General features: G+C 41.1%; 4 protein-coding genes across 5 annotated transcripts; 1 reads left to right on the forward strand and 3 right to left on the reverse strand.

The window, feature by feature from the left end:
- Positions 1–89: 89 nt before the first annotated feature.
- LOC105145863 (hypothetical protein) lies at positions 90–10,064 on the forward strand. The gene is made up of 5 exons (XM_011055742.2): positions 90–417; positions 5,432–5,571; positions 5,853–6,002; positions 6,076–6,231; positions 6,338–10,064. The coding sequence occupies exons 2-5, from the start codon at positions 5,433–5,435 to the stop codon at positions 6,370–6,372; spliced, it is 480 nt and encodes a 159-aa protein (XP_011054044.1). The 5' UTR covers positions 90–417; position 5,432; the 3' UTR covers positions 6,373–10,064.
- A 73-nt stretch (positions 10,065–10,137) lies between these two features.
- wrm2 (wurmchen 2 transmembrane micropeptide) lies at positions 10,138–10,972 on the reverse strand. Its single transcript, XM_011055741.2, has one exon. It carries the CDS (start codon positions 10,970–10,972, stop codon positions 10,793–10,795), a length of 180 nt encoding a protein of 59 aa, XP_011054043.1. The 3' UTR covers positions 10,138–10,792.
- A 119-nt stretch (positions 10,973–11,091) lies between these two features.
- wrm1 (wurmchen 1 transmembrane protein) lies at positions 11,092–12,372 on the reverse strand. Of its 2 annotated transcripts, none has more exons than XM_011055737.2 (3): positions 12,138–12,372; positions 11,675–11,900; positions 11,092–11,550 (listed from the first exon to the last, which is right to left on the reverse strand). In XM_011055737.2, exons 2-3 carry the CDS (start codon positions 11,862–11,864, stop codon positions 11,351–11,353), a joined length of 390 nt encoding a protein of 129 aa, XP_011054039.1. In that variant the 5' UTR covers positions 11,865–11,900; positions 12,138–12,372; the 3' UTR covers positions 11,092–11,350. The 2 variants fall into 2 exon arrangements, with proteins under 2 accessions (XP_011054039.1, XP_011054038.1); XM_011055736.2 differs by having other exon boundaries at positions 12,186–12,370.
- LOC105145861 (tRNA:m(4)X modification enzyme TRM13 homolog) lies at positions 12,186–18,040 on the reverse strand. Its single transcript, XM_011055739.2, has 6 exons — positions 14,747–18,040; positions 14,390–14,674; positions 14,132–14,328; positions 13,487–13,672; positions 13,162–13,401; positions 12,186–13,080 (listed from the first exon to the last, which is right to left on the reverse strand). Exons 2-6 carry the CDS (start codon positions 14,551–14,553, stop codon positions 12,644–12,646), a joined length of 1,224 nt encoding a protein of 407 aa, XP_011054041.1. The 5' UTR covers positions 14,554–14,674; positions 14,747–18,040; the 3' UTR covers positions 12,186–12,643.
- Between the last annotated feature and the right edge of the window lie 679 nt (positions 18,041–18,719).

Below are 18,719 nucleotides of genomic sequence, written 5' to 3' on the forward strand. Positions count from 1 at the left end.
TTTTCTAGGAGGGATGATCACCATGGTGACGGTGATGAAGAAGGGGAAAGATTGGTGGCTGGAGCGGGGAGGATATGCATGGCGCCTGAGGGATGCCGGACTCCGGACTGACTCGGGGAGGGGGATGACTCTGGTCGGCAGCGATAGCGGCAGTACCAGTGACGGCAGCAACACGTAGTAGCAGTCAACGGTGTCCAGGCAGCGCAACGCTTAGGAGGCATACAGAACATCGAGATCCGTTCTTCATCCGACGCGCTGATTACGGTGCATCACGCAGCCGCATTACGGAGCGGATCTCCTGTCCGCAGCATCCTCTTCGTTGAGCGTCGCCGCGGCTACGTAGGCGGATAATTATCAACCGGAAATACGTTAGGAAGTCAATCAAGCTTGATCCTCTGCTTGGCATCTTTGTGGCAGGTGAGTTTTTTGCGTGAGAAGAAGAGAAAGAAAAAAGAGAGTGAGAGAGAAAGAGTGAGAGGAGGGAGTGAAAGAGAGAGAGAGAAAGAGAGAATGAGAGAGAACGAAACGCTGCTGCCACCGCCGCCGCCCGGCGTTGCTGATCGATTTTCCGCGAACGAGTGGAGCGGAGCGGAGACCCGCCCCTGATTCTCGTCGCTCTTCTCCGATGGAACGGCGGAGATCCGAGAATTTTTTGCGCTCTGTCGCTGGTCCAGCTTCTGCAGCGCGCGCGGCTGATACGGGTTGAGAAGGACCGAGGAACCAGAAATTATAAAAGCGGCTTTTCCTACTGTACGCGCGTATCTACTACACAACGACGATCGATGCTCTTTCAGTATCCACTTGCGCCCCTCATACACTATCGCTCTTGCTCCGTATCTTAAGTCGAGCTTCTTTATCTTCCTCTGTTTAATTTTTCATGGCCCAATTTTTAGATCCCAAAAAATTTAGAAATCTTATCTGACTTCCAGTGATTTTTTTATGGACATGATCTTTGAAGTTTATATGATCGTTGAATAATCATAAAAGTAGTATTTAGAGTATTACAAAAATATCTGAAACGGTCAAGAGTCTTTTATAAACAGATTTCGGAAACCGAATGATAAGAAGCCGGATTTTAAAAAATTGATAAAATTTCAAGTCTATGTCGACTCGATAAATCCGAGGGGCGATTGATAACAACGAGGACCGTGCTGATTGCAAGTTTCAATGATTATACAGTCGGCGAAATCTTATTCCTCGCTCAGAAACCCGAGAATTTTGCATTTCCGCTTACTGCTTTTCTTTTCAGCGTAGATAGAAGAAATTGCACATTCGTCGGGGACCACCTTCGCGTTTCAGAACGAATGGCAAAACTGCAGCGAGCAGCAATCTCGAGCAGCGCGGGCCGAGACGCGAAATGACGGCCAATTCGTCCTCATTACTTCTACAGCCGCGTGACCGACGCGTGGGTCTGTAAAACGGTGCAAGGTTTTTTAGGGCTGCGGCAGACAAGCTGTAACCTTTTAACCCTTTATTTTCAAGCTATTTATAAGTTGTGTCGCGCGGGCGCAATGGTAGCGGACACGGAGGCCGAGAGGTAGAGCTTGTTTCTAGGCGACGTGACGTCTAGTTTCTTGCTTTCTAGCCGATTTTGCAGCCACTCCGCGTACCTCTCGCACAGACCAAGTCGCTCAGACCACTTCGTTCTATTTACCATATATATATATATATATATATATATATATATATATATATATATATATATATATATACTGAAGGTAAACAAAAAAGTCCAGATCAAGTTGTGCAACAGACGGAAAAAAGTAATGCGAACGACCCCGGTAAAATACAGGATGAATTTATTGTCTCTGTATTGCTTTTTGATCGGCCTGTAGAGTCGGTAGTCGCCGGTAGAGGAGAAGAAGACAAAAGAAAGGTCGAAGGGCGGGCTATTTGTGTACAACTCATATAAATCATTTTCATTCTGTTGTGCCCTGGTGCTGATTGACTAATCAACGCTTTTCAGGACGATAAATTTGTACAGCGTAATAGGACGTGCATAAAAGTCCGTAAAAATCGGAGTTGAAAACTCTTCTTTTATTCTCCTACTCTTGTACGAGTTTGAAAACAATCCAAGTTCTAAGGTACTAAAAGTTCCTAAACTTTCTAAAAAGATGAGGATTCTGAAGAACGGTAGTCACAGCAAAGTTTTCCGAAATCCCGAAACATACTCACACACACGCACGCACGCACGCACACACACACACACACACACGCACGCACGCACGCACACACACACACATTTATATATATATACCCTAGAAATAAAAGTTCTCGCGCCAACAGAATTTCAAATATTAGACGAAGAATTTATTTGCGGTTCGAAAATTCGATTGTTGAAATTGACTCGATCCATGAGAGAAAAAGCCTTGCTTGCACCTCGATATAACACGTCTTAAATGACAGCGACATGAATCATGCGCTTTTCGAGCGTCTATTTCGCTTATAATTCATGCCGTCAATTCTCTTATCTTTTATATCGTGCGCAACAACGTCGTGTTTTATCTACAAGACTTATTATTATACTTTTTTTTTATTGATAAATTTTTGTTGATAAACTGAACACTCGTTCTTACATTCCTCGAACGCTCATTCCTACGGTATCATATTTTTCACACAACGCGATACTCTATCAGCTACATGACACTTTGGCGTGACGATTTTTTTTCCTCAGTCCTTCTGCACGAGTGTACGGTCAGCCAGACACCTGTTTATCACAGGTACACAAATACCTTAATATGTCTTCTCTTATACTTAACTTCAGGTGTTAAGGCATTTGTATCCTTACATGTATATATGATCGAATGAAAAAAATGAATGCTTTACGTTCACAGGCTTTTTATCAAGCATCTACACGCGTTTGCGTTTTCCCCGTTTAATCCGTTGAAAATAAAGATCTATTTTTTTTTTGTAGGGTTGACTAGAAACATCTACGCGCGCGAAAAAAGGAAAACAAGAGTTGGTGTGCTCGTACTCGCGAGTTGGACACACGAAGAGAGTCTGGACATCGGCCAACGTCCCCTTGCTCTCGAACATGTTGACCGCGTGTCCCCGGTCTATATTCGACGACATATTATCTACTCGATATCTCTCTTCTTCTTTTTCTCTCTCGTTCCGCATCTTTTTTCGCATCTCTCTCTCTCTCTCTCTCCCTCTCTCCCTCCCTTCCCCTTTTCCTCTTTCTCTTGCTTATTTGTACCGCGACGTTGCTGGACCGACAATAAGTCCGACGACGAACTTGAACAAGGCAACTTCCGTTCGCCGTCTCATTCACGTCCGGCTGTTTCTGATGCGACGATAATTTTGTCAATTTCATCAATCCGAGCGCGACGATTTTCCCTACGAATTGTTCAAATATAAGTGGAGATTTGCGTGGGGAGGAGAGCCAGCCAGCCAGCCGACCGACCGACCGACCGACCGACCGGTGGTGGTCCAACAAGATTGCTGACGAGTGCTGATTGTCTCAATGTCGGCTAATAGCCAGAATGACTGGAAAGATGCGTGCAGCAAAACGCACGGTACGAGCGAAACGCGTCGTCTCCAAGTTCTCTGGATTCTCGCACATCCGTTCTTTTAATAGATTATACATTCTTTGATTTTTCCTAGATCCACCTTCTATGTTCTATTCCGGGTTCTAAACTTGCATTTTACTCTGTGTATCTCAGGTCTTTGAACCATATTTGACATACGTCACAGCGTCGCCATTTCAATTTTCTCTCTCTCTCTCTCTCTCTCTCTCTCTCTCTCTCTCTCTCTCTCTCTCTCTCTCCCTGAGAATCGAGTTGGAGCTTCGGGATCTTGGAAGCTTTTGAGGTCTGTGGTCTCTCCGCAACTCGTGAGAGACCCGTCTTTGAATCTTGAATACGCTTCTCAGATTTAGAGCGGAGCAGCTGAGATTATGCCGCTGCTTATTCATGAATCCCGATATTACATAGAGAATAATCCATCACCATCTGTCGATATAGAAACGTGTGCGACACTCGTCCTACTATCGTTGATGATTAATTAGTTCCGCGGCCTTGATGGTCGCCTGGTTCATCGTCGTCGAAGGCGCATCACCTCCAATCGTGTGCGAAATTATGGCATCGATCTAAGAAGAGACCTTGAGCCAATCGTTTATGCGTTCGTATCGCCGCGCACCCTCCAATAAATCAATCTTCGGCTTCCGCACGCTGGACTGGACAGGACTGATGTGCGGACCAATCTCTTTTCGCCGGATTTGCAGGGATATTAAAATGGATTTTAACGTTATTGTTAACGTTCCAGGAAAATGAGAGTGCCGATTGTTAGACGGAAAAAAAATGTTCTGGTTGTACCAAGACGAGAAGAAAACAAACAAAACGAATTTTGATACCAATCAGAATTCTGATTGTTGTAATTGAACGTTTGGTTATCTCGACTAAATTGTTTCATAGCTTCAACTATAAGTCTAGTTTGTACTTTTCTGATTGAATCTACCAGAATTCTAATTAATGCAACGAAACTTTTTTTTTTCCACTGTATGGTTATTTTATAACTAGGTTGAAAGCTGCAACAACGAGATATCTTACTGTTTGAATGCACAGATTTTTAGTACGCTGCAACTACGTTTGTGAATTATTATCGTTATCAAAATCGACGAGGAGTTTCCGCGGCTATCGCGGAAGCGCAGACGAGATTGTTGAAACGAGAACGAGCGAATGGCTTAACCGCCACGACCGCATACAGACTATCTACTATCTAGTACTAAGGATTAAAATGCGAATGAGTCGCGATGACGTAAGATTTTATTTTTAGCGATCCCATTTGCAGAGCGATGCTACGATCGGGGTTAATTATCTTTTGCGGTTCTCTCGTTAAGGACCACTTGCCACTATCGCGAGAGATCGCGACGAATTGTAACGAGAACGGAGCGCATCGCCCCGAAAAGTTTAATAACCGCATCAACTGGGATTCCGCGAATTCGACGTCGACGTCGCGTCGCGGCGCTTCTTCCTTTGTGCCAGCCTGTCGGTGCCTCGTGACGTAGATCGCGAGTTATCGGCAATGACAGGCCGCTTTAATAGAGATTGACGCTGGACTGGCTTTAATTAACGTCAGCGTGAAATCCAGCATAAAGAAGTCTTCGCTTCGCCGACTGCCTCGCGAGAACGAAGCGCGAATGCACATAAAAAAAAAATCAAAGCGCGTCGCTGTGAGAAGCTACGTTTCTCGGTTCGGTAGTTTACGTCGTTGAGATTCATCACAATAATTAATTTATTGATTCAACTTGAAAAGTCGTTGATATTGCGAAATTATTAAACCACAATCTGGACCGTATTTGTGAAGAAATATTTATCGATGTCGAAACAATTCACTTCTAGCATTGTGAATTTACTTTGTATAATAATTAACTATTAAAGTTGTAATTAAGAGTGCTTGATGGAGCGTTCTCTTTCCTTTTCTTCAACAGAATGAAGCTATGCTGGAGTTTGGCTCTCGTGGCCGTCGCCTTGTTGATGATTCTTACGAATGCGCGAGCGGAAGCTGATCTGTGGGAGGAGGATGACAAGGAGGTGCTTGTACGGACAGTACGTGGTACTAAGGAACGAAGTGAGTGCTTCTTTCTGTAATTAATCTATTACCCCCCTTTCATCGTGACGTTGTTTTATCGAGCGGTCGCGAATATAGACCGTCTATATATATGTAACATACGTATATAAACGGCGTAATTAGAAGTCGTTCCTTGTCGACCTTAAAAATCTCCCCTGGTCTCCCTTCTTTCCTCTCTCAGCCTCTCTCTCTCTCTCTCTCTCTCTCTTCCTCTTTCTCTATTCGCTTGATCGACGTTACGTCCAATTGTTTCTATTGACGTTTCGCATTTGCTGACGCAGCATCCGGCAGCTCCTCATCGTGCAGATATGTAAAGGGTCAATGGTCGGAATGCGACTCAAATACCAACACGCGGTCGCGCACTCTGAGCCTCAAGAAGGGCGACAAGTCCTGCGAGCAGACTAAGACTATACAGAAGAAATGTAAGAAAGGTGAGTCCGCGATTAACGCATCGTCGCAAGAAGCGAATTCGGGAATACATTTTAATTCGATCGTTGATCGCAGCATGTCGATACGAGAAAGGCACGTGGAGCGGATGCGCGAATCAGATGATGACGAGAATCGATAATTTGAAAGCGAACAGCGATACATCCTGTGAGAAGACGCGACGGCTCACCAAGAGGTGTAAACCAGAGACCAACACCAAGAAATCTGCCAAAGGTAATACCTCTCGTTCTCGGTCGATTGATTTGTCGTGATAACTCGTAGGGTGAAGAAAATTTAAGCAGCAAGCGCGAGCCCTTGTTTGTTTTTTTTTTGTTTCCAGGTGATCGATCGAACAAGAAATCGGGCAAGCAGTAATTATCCGCCACACAATCTCCAATCATTTCTTCTAATCGGGCAACGAAAGCGAAACTTTCATCTCTACGATCCCCCAACTTCTTTCGATCCCTTTTCCTATCGCTAATTAATTGCGAGGCAGAGGCAGAACACAAATTTGAATCGATCGTCGATTGAAATGTTTATCATATATATATATATGTACTGCCTAGGAATCATTTGCATTTTGGATGCAGACGCGTACCGCGTGACTGTAAACCGTTTTCAAAGTGCGCTGCAGCCGTCGATTAATTACTGTTAATAATTACGGGATACTGCATACGTTTCGGTGATCACATCTGTTCTCGACAGTAACTCCGTTATTAACCCTTCCAGGGTTTTCTTGTGCTATTGTATTACTATTAATTAGTAATATTTATATCAGGTGTATGTTGCGCGTTAAATTTTGGCTTAAATGTTTTGACAACTTCAACTTCCGAGTAAACATATTAGATTGGTTACACTTAATAATAGGTCCGAGGTTTGTATGGAAAATATCACGTTCATAAGCGTATGCCTGTGTCGAAGAGAGAGAGACTCTTCCATTTAACCCATTGACATAATTTGCAACGAGTTCCCCTGTTAGAGGAGTTATTGATCGCATAAAGGTATTCTAAAAATGGACGATGGCGAGATCTTGGAGGGTTAAGCCGCGCAATCAACCGAAGAATTGATTGGGAACCGATACGTAACATGTTCGAGATGACGAAAGCTGAACAGGGCCGATCGTCTAGACACATAGTGATGCAGTTTGTGCATTGAATTTTCGCGAATTTGACCCTCGCATCTCTCGATGCGACATTTTTTCATGCCTTGTGAATTCGGATATTTAAAGATCTGTAAGGATTCAGGAGTTAGCTTTCTTAGCGTGTTCTTGCAAAATCTGCACCACTGGTTGTTTGATTAATGAGCGTAGCACACATCGTAGAGCTCCCTGACTAGCAGCAGCCGCCATTTCGGGTTCGCAGAGGATAAGATCATCCGCCAAAGTTGTTCTCTCGTCTTCCCACAGCGATATTATATTATTATTAATATTATTAATATTATTGTTTATCATACAAGAAGCAGCAGCGACCCCCATTTGGCTTAGCTGCTGATCCACTTAAAATCATGTACAATATTTGTCATACTAAACAGCTTTCATTCGATTGTCACGTAAATATACAATGTTCGGTGTTCAAAGTAACTGTGTCCTGTATCATATAACATGCGCGAGATATTCCGACAATTATTACGCCGTCGCGAAGGTTCATCAATTTAAACAAGGATGCTCGAGCGAGAAGCATCCGTTCTGTGTGGCATCTTCAAAACGGTCACGATGAATCAAAAATTATGAAATCAAAATGAATGAACGATCAAACGATACACATCAAAATGACATTTGTCGAGAGAATTGAAATAAAATACGAAAAAAATATATTATATTATTTAGCACAGAATGTTCGCGCGAGCCTGATGAATTTATCCGGAATCCTCCGCGCTCCTCTCGGCAGGACGTTGTCACTTCCGATGTTAATATTCGCAATTAACGTTATAATAATATTGTATCAAGTGATAACTGGCAATTATGGAAACTCGCCAATGAGCATGAAAATCAAACTGAAATAACTCGTCGTCTCGTCAAACATGCACGCTCGCGCGTGCAGGAAAGAGAGAGAAAGAGAAAAAAAGAGATAGATCACTGGATATCTTTTCGACGCTACAAAAATCAAATCCCTCCTCCCTGCATACAAGATTGTAATTCGTTTTTAAGTCTAGATGTATAACCGGAGGGCTCGTCGATGACAAGAAATTAAGCCTGTTTGCGCGTTTGGTATTACACGCGAGTGCGAGTTGCGTCGTGCGGATGTGTCTCGCAAGAATGCATAGGGGTAGATGAGACCCGAGGAGAGAGTATTTTTCACATACAAGCATACAATAATATTTTGAAGGTATCTCTTCCTCATCTCCATCTAGATCTTCGATACACGGAGGCTCGGTCCTTCAGCTCCGAAAGTCGAGAACAAACGTCGAGATTATCGGCGGATTCTTCCACGCGTCGGATTCTGAGGACCTCCAGGAGTTCATCTAAGACCCTGTGGACGCCGTACGCGCGGAATCGCGCGCGCGTCATCGTCAAGCGCCTAGTTCTAGCTCCCGTATTACAGCATATCATCATTACGCGTGAAGCGAATTTTATCGATAAACTAGGATAGCGTTATCTCCGTTTTATGGACTCTTCGCTAATTACTGTCCTCACTGATCCCACAAATTCCTCCAACCGATGAACTCGACTTCACCGGATACATTCGTCGTTCCCTCCACCTCGAATTGCCAAGGTCGAAGCTGTGTTCCGCATCGAGACCAGTTCGTATCAGGGACACACCACGGAAGTCGACTCGTTATGTGCAAAAGCATTCAATGTGTCTCTCATGAACGTTACATCTATTTTATAATGCGTACTAATTGCATGCGTAATCTACGGAGATCACTCACGCTATTCCTCTCGAAAAAGCTTTTTCGGTGTCCGAAGACGATTCCGGAAAAGCGCAATCGCTATACTTTTTATGAAATGCGCGAGTTTGCATGCCTCTTAGTTTTCATAGGAATCTTATGCTCTTAACGATCATGCAGGATTGCGGAATTTCTGAACCATCCGAATATGTCGTGCAGTTATCTCGGCAATGTAAAACAGATGTAACGAGTCTCGTGCTTGACTTCTCTGTGTGGAGCTCGCAGAAAGCTCTCCATGTTTTAATCGCATTGTAACATAGCATGATAGAAAGATACATCAGTAAACCTAGAGACTAATTTTTCAAATCCTTCGATAAAACTACAGGATGTTTCGAGGAGAATGCGTGCGTCGATAGCAAATGTCAGTGCTCCTTTGGAGAAACTTCGAAGCGGATTTCTCTCTGACTACGCAAATTTTTAATGAATCGTGAATTAAATTCTGCAAATCTGCACCTGCGCTCCGACACTGTCAAGAAAGATTATAGCACAATTTTAATTTCTGTCTTTAATTATATAATTCCGCTCTGGAAAATCCCTCTCGATAGTTCTTCCAGGACAGCTTTTTGCTATCTGCGTGCACTGCATCCATCCTACGGAATATATATAAATCATAGATATTCTAGATATTATAATAAGAGAATCGTTCAAAACTTTATTCGTTAGAATTAAAATAATTAGAGACATACAAATCACCCTTCTAATTACGGATCGTTGAGTTTCATGATCGTCGATCTTGTTGATGGTTTAATCTTGTTAGTGCAATTATAGAAATTGTATTAGACTGCTTTGACCATTTCCATTGGTATGACAGATCGCTAAAAATTTTCTACGTATTTCGTTAAGATTAAACAAATTCGATTGTACATTTTCCAAAGATGTCAATTTGTTATACAAATCGATAACTGCTTCGCAACGATTTAGATAAATAATTGTTAAATGTTATTTGTATAAATCGCTGATCGCGCAGTTGTTTCATTATGGACAGTTTCGTCAGATCGTATAGCTTAGGATAGCTCCTGAATTTTGGATGTACTGTAGCTCGATGAAATCGATGATTTTCTTTACGAACTACTATAAAAATTGTATAATGCATCTACTTACTTATTGAAATAATTGTGTAACCATTACACATGTAACAAAAATCCAATGTTGTCAATAAAAGTAAAATATTATATATACAAGAGTGATGTGATCCATTCAAATTGTGTCGATTGGGGTTTGTACAATTTCGTAAAAAGATCTTCGAGGTAGAGATTTTCATGATATGTGTTTTATTCGTAAAATGAATAATTCAATATAAAAATTACAAAAGTGCTCAATTATCAACATTATATTAGGTGTTGGAATTAATTCGTAGCGTTTTACAAGTGATGGGAAGTACTTTCATTAATGTATTTTTTAATGCTCATGTGAAATAAATAACATTCTTTCATTAAAAAACGCTACGAATTAATTTCAACACCTAATACTTAAAAAATTATTCGAACAATGTATATTTAATAATATCAAAGAGACACGTGGACGGACATAAAAAATTCTTTTTCAAAAAAAATGTCTTACTATAATTTATATATAATTCCATTTCATAAAAATTCCTTAGGAATTGCACTAATTTTCGAAAAAGGCACGTACGAGTCTATATTGATAAAAAATATATTTAGTACAAATACATAGTAAATGGACGGATATAATCATCTAACTTACATGACCAATATTGTGTATATGCAATATTGTGTCTATATATATGAAATGTGTGTCACAGAGAAAAAGCAGTTATAAATAGTTTGGAAGTTATTTACGTTCAATTTACGTTTACAGTAAAAGTACTAATCGGCAGTTTCATTTATATATTTTTTAAATGAAAGAGCTGTGCGATACGAGTACATTTTCGAAACGGTAATATCTGTTTTCACGCCATGGAGAGAGATAATTTTCTGGAATACGCTTTGCCTTCCCATTCTTGATCAGATGGCAATGGCTCATGTCGTAATTTGCAGAAACGTGCGCCATACTTCAGCATCACGATTATAATGCAAACTACAAAGAGAGTCAGGCAGGCCGTGGCAGGCCAGAAAACGTGCAAACCCATAATAAGATATTTTTATACTGTCTGAGATTACAATCTATTTGCAACTAGTGTCGTGTGCAATTATTGAAATAACTTGCGAAGCAAGTCGCAGTGGTGTCTTAATTTTTAAATTGTATTGATTTTATAAAAAAATAAAAATTATTCTTTTAATACACGTAAAAGCAGGTCAATAAATCTATGAAAACAATGTTGGTGGTGAAAGTTTCAGTGTATAGTAGCTAAGGCACAGGCTTCACAATGCAATTAACTGGGTGCAAAGGACTAATTAGACTCTATTGGACTCAATTAAACTCTTTGACTTTGAACGTATTCTTAAGCGTAGGTGTTACTACTACTGTTTTCCAACACTGTTCTCGCCAGTTGGTGCTGCCAGCTACTTTAGATCTCACTCTCGCGTTTTTGCATCTCCATGTACTCTTGGGGCTGTGGCGTAGTACCCTGAGACTCCGGATCGTGATACTGAACAATCTCGTGCCTCACTTGAGGATACTTGATGAGACCAGGTTCTAACTCGCTAAGATCAAGCGGCGGTGTTTTATGCGGCAATACAGTCCATAGAGGCTGGATCCACCTATTGCCTAAATCCCAACAGGATAATATGCTATTAAAAAATAAGAGAAACTGTATCAGTCGCGCGCGCCCGCAAAAAGAAATTACGTGATGTGTACTCTTACGTACAGAGACTGAAGAAATCTAACTCACCGGAGTTGCGATCTTGCCAATATTCACGGTGTCGCGAGCACCAACAGAACACGATGTTCAAGATAAATAGAAATACGCCTAAGACGGTGCAGAGAGCAATTGTGACATAGAATGCGGTGAAGTCGCCGTACAAGTGCTCCTTAAAATACGGATTCTTCAAGTATTCGTCGCGCTCGTCTAGAATAGACATGTCACAACGTTAACGGCCACGTTACTTGCTTATTTTCTGAAAAAAAAAGGAAAGAGAGAAGTTCTGTAAGTGCAGTATGAATGTCGCAAGTTATCAGGCGTGGCTTGGCGCGACGTACTACATAGAATGTGTATACACAACTTTGTGTACACCGATTGATGAATCACATAGCTATCGTTATTGGCAATCTTTACTACGGTACGTACAAGTACAAGCAGGCAGGTAAAAATAGATACTGATTTAGGTCAAAAGCAAATGTGTATACGTGCTTACGTATAAATTCCACGGGTCACGCGCGTCCTATTCACGGCTTAGGCATACCTCAATGGCGGTTCTTTTTTTTTCTCCTCTCTTCGTGCTGTCGATACCAATTCCTCTTGGTGGTAAAGGGCTATCCTGGAAGTTGGACGATAAGAAAAGGAGCAGGTTGGACCAACTCCACACTTCACATCGAACCTCGAACGTACGATGGAATGTTTGAACGATGTTAGATCACTCGTATTGGGCGGGGCATTTTGTTCAGTGGGGGAGATTATTTGTGACTTGCGTACTACTTCAACTCACATTCAATTAAGTCGGTAAGTTCGAGATTGATAAATCAAAAAATTAACTATACCGACTAGGATGATAAGTAAAAGCGGAAATCAACGGACGGTAACAGCCAACCTCATGTTGATATTTTGATTGAAATATAAATTTACGTAAATAAGTAATTTATTATAAAAAATGAGAATAATTTTTAAGACAACGTACAAGTTGATAAATTCAACATATTTCAATTACGACGAACGTTCTCGAGTAGCCACAATGCACATATTTTCTAACGAAATATCGGTGGAAATATAGTAAAGCAGCTCAGCCTGAAATCCAACGCTCTTCAAAAAAACCAAACGACCCCAATTCAGCAGTGTTTTAGCTTTGCGCCCGATAGCTTCACGTTCGTCTGATTTCGAGGAAATTCTGCTAGCAGTGTCTGATGTTGCGTCACTTGGCGAGTTAACGTCGCTCTTTAAACGACAGCCACAAGTCGCCCAACTGACTATGCTGCATAGAACAGGAAACTCGTCCGTAGTGAAGCCACATTGTTGCAAGTACTTCCTGCCCACGTATGACGAGTACTCGCATTTATGATGACAACAAAACGCGACGATTAGACCGCGTACATCGACCTTGGGTTCGCTGTTCATCGACTTTACTAAACAACGTATTGCCAAGTCTGAAATATCATTTTTTTTTGTTGTCGATTATAATATAAAATAAAAATAAAACATTGTCAATAGTGACAAAATGAGTGTACCAGTGGCTGTTCCGCAGAGATGCTTTGCTATGCCGACCTTGTATTTGATCGGCTGGATCTCCGAGATTTGATTCAGCTGCAGATCAGCAATGTCGGCGCGTATCCTTTTCACTGCGAGGCGACTTTCCTCTCTCTTAAGCTTATTGTCGCTTTTGTGCCGATGACTAGAACGATCGACTAGTAATATACAAGAGTTTGACTTATCCTTTATAATCTGCCCCAACCAATATGTTAACTGAGCTGTTTAAAGTACGACTTCATTTAGTATAGCGTGACTCATTAAAAAAAAAATTTAAGAGAATCAGCAAATACCGTTAAAATATACCTTTTCCAGCTCCAAATTCGATAAAACAAGTGTCGTCTTGCACAAGACCAGCTTGTTCCAGATGCCCGAGCAGAGATGCATTTTGGAGCAAATGCTTTCTAACTTTACTGCCGCTGGTTTCATCATTTAATTTGTCTTCTAGCACGTTATGCCTTAGAATCGTTTGGAAAAATTCTGGTAGCTCATCTAAACGGGACACAACATATATAAAGACATGAAAAAGAAATTCATTTTTTAATCAAATCAAATTATACTTAATAGGGTTGTGTCATATATTTTAAGATTACGTTTACATGAAATATTTACATATTGTTTACGTTAAGTTCACATGAATTTTCTTTATATAAATAATATAAGAAATGTAAAATATGTAAATTATTATTGAAAAAAATTAAGTTTTGCGATTGTTAATACATCTGACTCTAATATTGACAAATGAAAATATATTATATAAACGAGATGAAAGTTTTTGCACAGTCAAACAACAACAAAGAACATAAATTATTCTTTGTCATAAATTATTCATATAGATGATATATATTACAGTTTACATGTATAGTTTACTTTGTACATATATGTATGTAGATGCAGATTACTACATTTTACATGTAAACACAACCCTGAATGCAGATGATTTAATCATACCATAGGCAGCATGAATCTTCCTTATCACCATTCTTACGACGGATTCGTTGAGCTGCGACAGTGGTACGCGCGGCGGCGTCACGATAGTCTCATCATCCAAGTTTGTTCCTTCAACCACAAACGTCGGCTGCGCGTCCAGCCTTCGCTTGACGTTGCACACGCCCAAGTGCTTCGTCAGTTTGGATCTGTAGCATGTGCTGAAAGGAGACAAATATCATGATACCGCGCTAGAATGCATCAAATTTAATGAATACTTACTGTGTTGGATCCAACGGACATGGCACTCTCTCATTCCTGGTATCGCAGCCAGCGATGTCCCACAGTTGATGCTCGCCACAGTATCGATGACCTTTTTGCACTGTCATGCGGCAGAATCGCTTCTTGCGCTCAACAAAGTGCATGCAGTGATTGCTGTCCATCATATCTTCACGAAAAATTTCTTAGATACTTTTCTACTTAAAAGAGGTTTTGTTATGTTATATCCACCGGGTAGTGGATTTACGCTTTTAACCTTTCCGTGAGATTATATGAGCCTTGCTTCACCTTGTTTAATATTAATTAAAATTAATAATCTGCTCATCTTCTTCATTATATATTGTTAAAATATTTCTCCACCTTTATGCTTTGATCAGATCAATATATTCTCCCTGAATTCCGCTTGGAAGAAAGTCGTCGCAGGTTAGGATTATCAGTCTAGCAAGAAGTGACGTGTAATTCGATAACTATACTTATTCGCTGCTAGATGACGCCACTGTTCAATTTTCCCGCAAATAAATCGGGATTAGTTTCGCCAACGTTCCTAACGAGGGCGTTGCACTGATTATACCCTCGCATGGATATATCTCGAATTCGTCGATTTCAATCGTAAGCTCTCGATCCATAATCGAATACCGTGTAAATCTCACTCTCCGAGAGTACCGAAAGAAGAAAATAAATAGCGATTATTATTGTAATCGCGAGACTGCCTTGAGACTCCGTCTTGAACGCAATAAAAGATTCAAAAACTGATTCTCTCAAGCGTGCATCGAGGATACAAATTTAGCTATGCCAAATTTTATAGATCTTCTCCTCGGGGCGGCGGTTCCATCGATTTTCCTTTACAAATTTTTCGCGAATCCTTTCGAACAATAATTTCGAATTACTCTGGTATATTTATCGTTCACCGCCGGAGAGACTGGGAGAGACTCGCGAGAGCGCGCGGGTAATTCGCTAATGTAGAGCTTACCCCGATACCAGCCCATCTCAAAGTTCACCTTTTGCCTCCCCTCATCTTTCTGCCTCCAGCCCGTCCGACCCCTCGCTCCTTCGTAATTCCCTTTTCTCGTAGCTCGTTCTCTCTATCCCCCCACAACTTTTCCCCGGTCGGCCTTTCTGGCTGCCTCGCGCTCGCGGCGTTATCTATCCTCTTGAAGCGAGCTATTACCCGATTGTTTCTTAAATAAAATATCATCGGAGTCCCGTCGCCAACCACTCACAATAATAATTGCCTCGCCAGTGTGTCAACCGATCCACCCTCGCGCGCAACCCCTCATCTGTCTCACGGCCGCGCCGGATCCTTCTCTCTCTCTCTCTCTCTCTGACTCACTCACATTCTCCCCTACTTTCCTCTTTCTTTTTATTTTTTCCACCCCGCCGTCCGTCACGCGGATATGCCTGTACCTGAGAAGGAAATTTGACGCTCTTGTACAACTCGCGTAATGTCATGTAATGACGTGATATCGCGCGTCGCTCGCTTATTAACACATTTAAACGACGGGACGCGCGTCAGTGCATAAATCTATTCTTTAAACCTGTTGCTTTTGCGAGAATGGCTCATTATCGGCGATTCCGCGATGTAGACGCTTCGAAAGAATCTCAGAACCATGACGTTAATGGTGAAATTATTCTTATTCGTTTCCTGATTACCGACAGGACGGGGGAATTCGGGTTTTGAAAAAAACCCTTTACGTCGGATTAAAGGTTGGATGCTATATCCGAAATACTCTCACAGTTCAAGCTCGAAACACGTACACCCGTATTTCACAGCCGCAAGCGCTAACGATCCCCTTTTTGTCTCCCCGGCAATGTTCCGCAAGCGGAGCATAGCGCGATGTTAACAAGCAGAAGGGATTAAGGAGTAGATGGACAAGTGGTTCGCGTCATCATCAACGGAGTTCCGAGGCGTCTGATAAAGCACAGTGTGCTATGTTTATTCGCTGCGAAGAAGTATCGTGTGATCGCCTCCTTCGTCATTCATACGCTGATCTTCGTTTCGCGTTTTGAGATTAGAGAGGAAAATTGTCTTGAATGAATAAAGCTCAGCCTTGTCGACAAAATCAGTGGCATATCAAAAAACGTAAGCAATAAGACACAAAGGAAAGAACCGCCTTCAATGGGAGTAAAGTTAGAAACACAAAAAACTTCACACGATACAATTCTTCGAGAAAGAAGATTTTTTATTGTCTCCAAGAAATAACTTAAGGAAGTTTAGAGGACGTGATTATTGCCGATTCGCTTATTGCTTACGTTTTTCTAATACTATAAGTTCAAGTACCGCGAAATTAATCCCAATAACGTGCTCGCGCGTTCAACATTGGTTATATAGAGTCTCTGGAAAAAATCCAAAGTGTCTATGATCTTCTCTTTCCCGGGTCTCTTAAACTGACTCTTCGACTGGCGCGTTATCGACACAATGAGCGAGCTGATAGGAGGCCATCAATAATTACCTGGACCCATGCCCACCTAACTCTAACGAAGGACGATTTCTAACGATCCCCTCGCCAGCGTCCAACTTCTGGACGTAATTAATTCCCGGGCTAACCTGGAATGCTATAATTAATTGCCGGTGGGGATGATGAGGGGTAGAGCGCAACGGGTGCAACAATATGTACCCCGCTTCGATTAGAAGTGTGTGGGGGTTGGGTGGCACGGTACCGGAGGATAGGGGAGAGAGAGGGGCAGACGGTGGGGACCGCCTCCGCTCGCAGTTATGCAATTAATTAAATTCAGTTTGTTATTCGCCGTCGACTGTTAATTGCCGCAAAACTTCAAGAAACTGCACACGCTTGACGTTTCAAAATGCATCGCGTCGAGCTCGCGATCGTATTCAAGATCGCGATAGTAACTTGTATATTGTCCCCATTGTTGTTTTCAATATCGGGCACCGGAATTAGCGTCTACGAATTTTTTCTCGTCGCGTTAAAAGGTCTCGTTAACGTTCCTGTGATAATTCAGCGCGCGACTCCCGATCCGCGGAGGAACAGAAAAATAAGCACGGAAAGAACCTCAACGGATTACGTCAGTGACACGCTCATATAATTAACAGACGCGTGTACAACTGCGCACGTGATGCATGCTGGTAACCGCGCCCGTTTGACCTCGGATTTAATTGATACGCTTGCAAGACAGCCGGCAAATAAAAGATTAGGACGTAACGCGAGCGGTTTAATTAGCGAGGAGAGGTTTCCCTCTCTTTCACTTTCACGTAACGAACCGTCTTGCGGTTATGCCTGTCGTTTGCGAAAAAAAAATTATGATCCGGATTAACGAGAAAAATCGACACCTTTGGACGCTAAAAAAATGAATCATCGAGACGATGTTTCTTTATTTTTTTTAAATCCTATTAAAAATGAGATTTACGACATCACGGCCAATATTTACAATTGTATATGTGTGTGTGATGTATACAATATTTAAGAATGTCTTAAGTGCAATGTTATACAGTTGGAAAATTTATATTAAATTTAAGATATTTTATATGTTTCAAAGATCTATAAAATTTTTTTATTTTAGCACAAGATGAATATATTAGAAAGTAACTTAAATATTATATAAAAAATTAACGCAAAAAACTGACAGAATTTGTAAGTAGTCGTATTTCTTCTTTAAAATTCATTAATATTTATAATATGTCAAATTAACATATTTTAATAAATTTTTAATATATATCAAATTAATATATTTCAGTCATTTATCTTAGAATTTACGTTTTAAGAAATTTAATTATTTTTGTTATTTGTTCACATATTCATAAATTGTGTCACTTTGACATTAAAACATGTTGAATATCAATTTAAATCATTCAAATAACGCAATATGTTACGTCAAATTAACACTCGGATATACTAAAAATTCGACACAAAATTTTAACGAGGATTTGAATTGATAATTTTTAACATAAATACAAAATATTTTTTTATCGTGTAAGATGTCATGAACTAATCAGAAAATCGTATTAGAATCTGAAATATATAAGAACGGATGGACTACGAATATTGCCTGATGATTCGCTTTTTCACATTCGTAATCGGTCGTTGTATCGCGGTCGGAGGCATTTCTCGTTTCGGGAGTGCGCTTTGGCGCATCTATTCGGCTTTTGTTTTTAAGAAGAAACAAAAAGAGAAACTCTGAACGAGTAGTGGAGAAGAAGGAGGAGGAGAAGAAACGAAAACAATCGATACGACACGGCGGCAAGGCCAATCGGACCGCGTTCTATTCGCGGAGCGGCCAATCAAAATGCCTACTACGTCGCCAGCAGGCCCGCTAATTAGACGCCACGTAAATCAGTCCTGAAACTCAACGTTAATTAACACGGGTTTCCGTTGGAGTT

This window comes from Acromyrmex echinatior, chromosome 11, assembly GCF_024713525.1.
Source record: "Acromyrmex echinatior isolate Ae372 chromosome 11, ASM2471352v2, whole genome shotgun sequence".
NCBI lineage: Eukaryota > Metazoa > Arthropoda > Insecta > Hymenoptera > Formicidae > Acromyrmex > Acromyrmex echinatior.

Excerpts from the sequence above, each read along its gene's own strand:
- LOC105145861 (XM_011055739.2), bottom strand. The coding sequence starts at position 14,553 with ATGATGGACAGCAATCACTGCATGCACTTTGTTGAGCGCAAGAAGCGA. Across the intron at positions 13,673-14,131 it reads GAAGATTCATGCTGCCTATG|ATGAGCTACCAGAATTTTTC; the intron begins GTATGATTAAAT and ends TGTCCCGTTTAG. Across the intron at positions 13,081-13,161 it reads TCTCTGCGGAACAGCCACTG|ACTTGGCAATACGTTGTTTA; the intron begins GTACACTCATTT and ends ATGATATTTCAG.
- LOC105145863 (XM_011055742.2), top strand. The coding sequence starts at position 5,433 with ATGAAGCTATGCTGGAGTTTGGCTCTCGTGGCCGTCGCCTTGTTGATG. Across the intron at positions 6,003-6,075 it reads ACAGAAGAAATGTAAGAAAG|CATGTCGATACGAGAAAGGC; the intron begins GTGAGTCCGCGA and ends CGTTGATCGCAG. Across the intron at positions 6,232-6,337 it reads CACCAAGAAATCTGCCAAAG|GTGATCGATCGAACAAGAAA; the intron begins GTAATACCTCTC and ends TTTTGTTTCCAG.
- wrm2 (XM_011055741.2), bottom strand. The coding sequence starts at position 10,972 with ATGGGTTTGCACGTTTTCTGGCCTGCCACGGCCTGCCTGACTCTCTTT.
- wrm1 (XM_011055737.2), bottom strand. The coding sequence starts at position 11,864 with ATGTCTATTCTAGACGAGCGCGACGAATACTTGAAGAATCCGTATTTT. Across the intron at positions 11,551-11,674 it reads TTGGCAAGATCGCAACTCCG|GCAATAGGTGGATCCAGCCT; the intron begins GTGAGTTAGATT and ends GTTGGGATTTAG.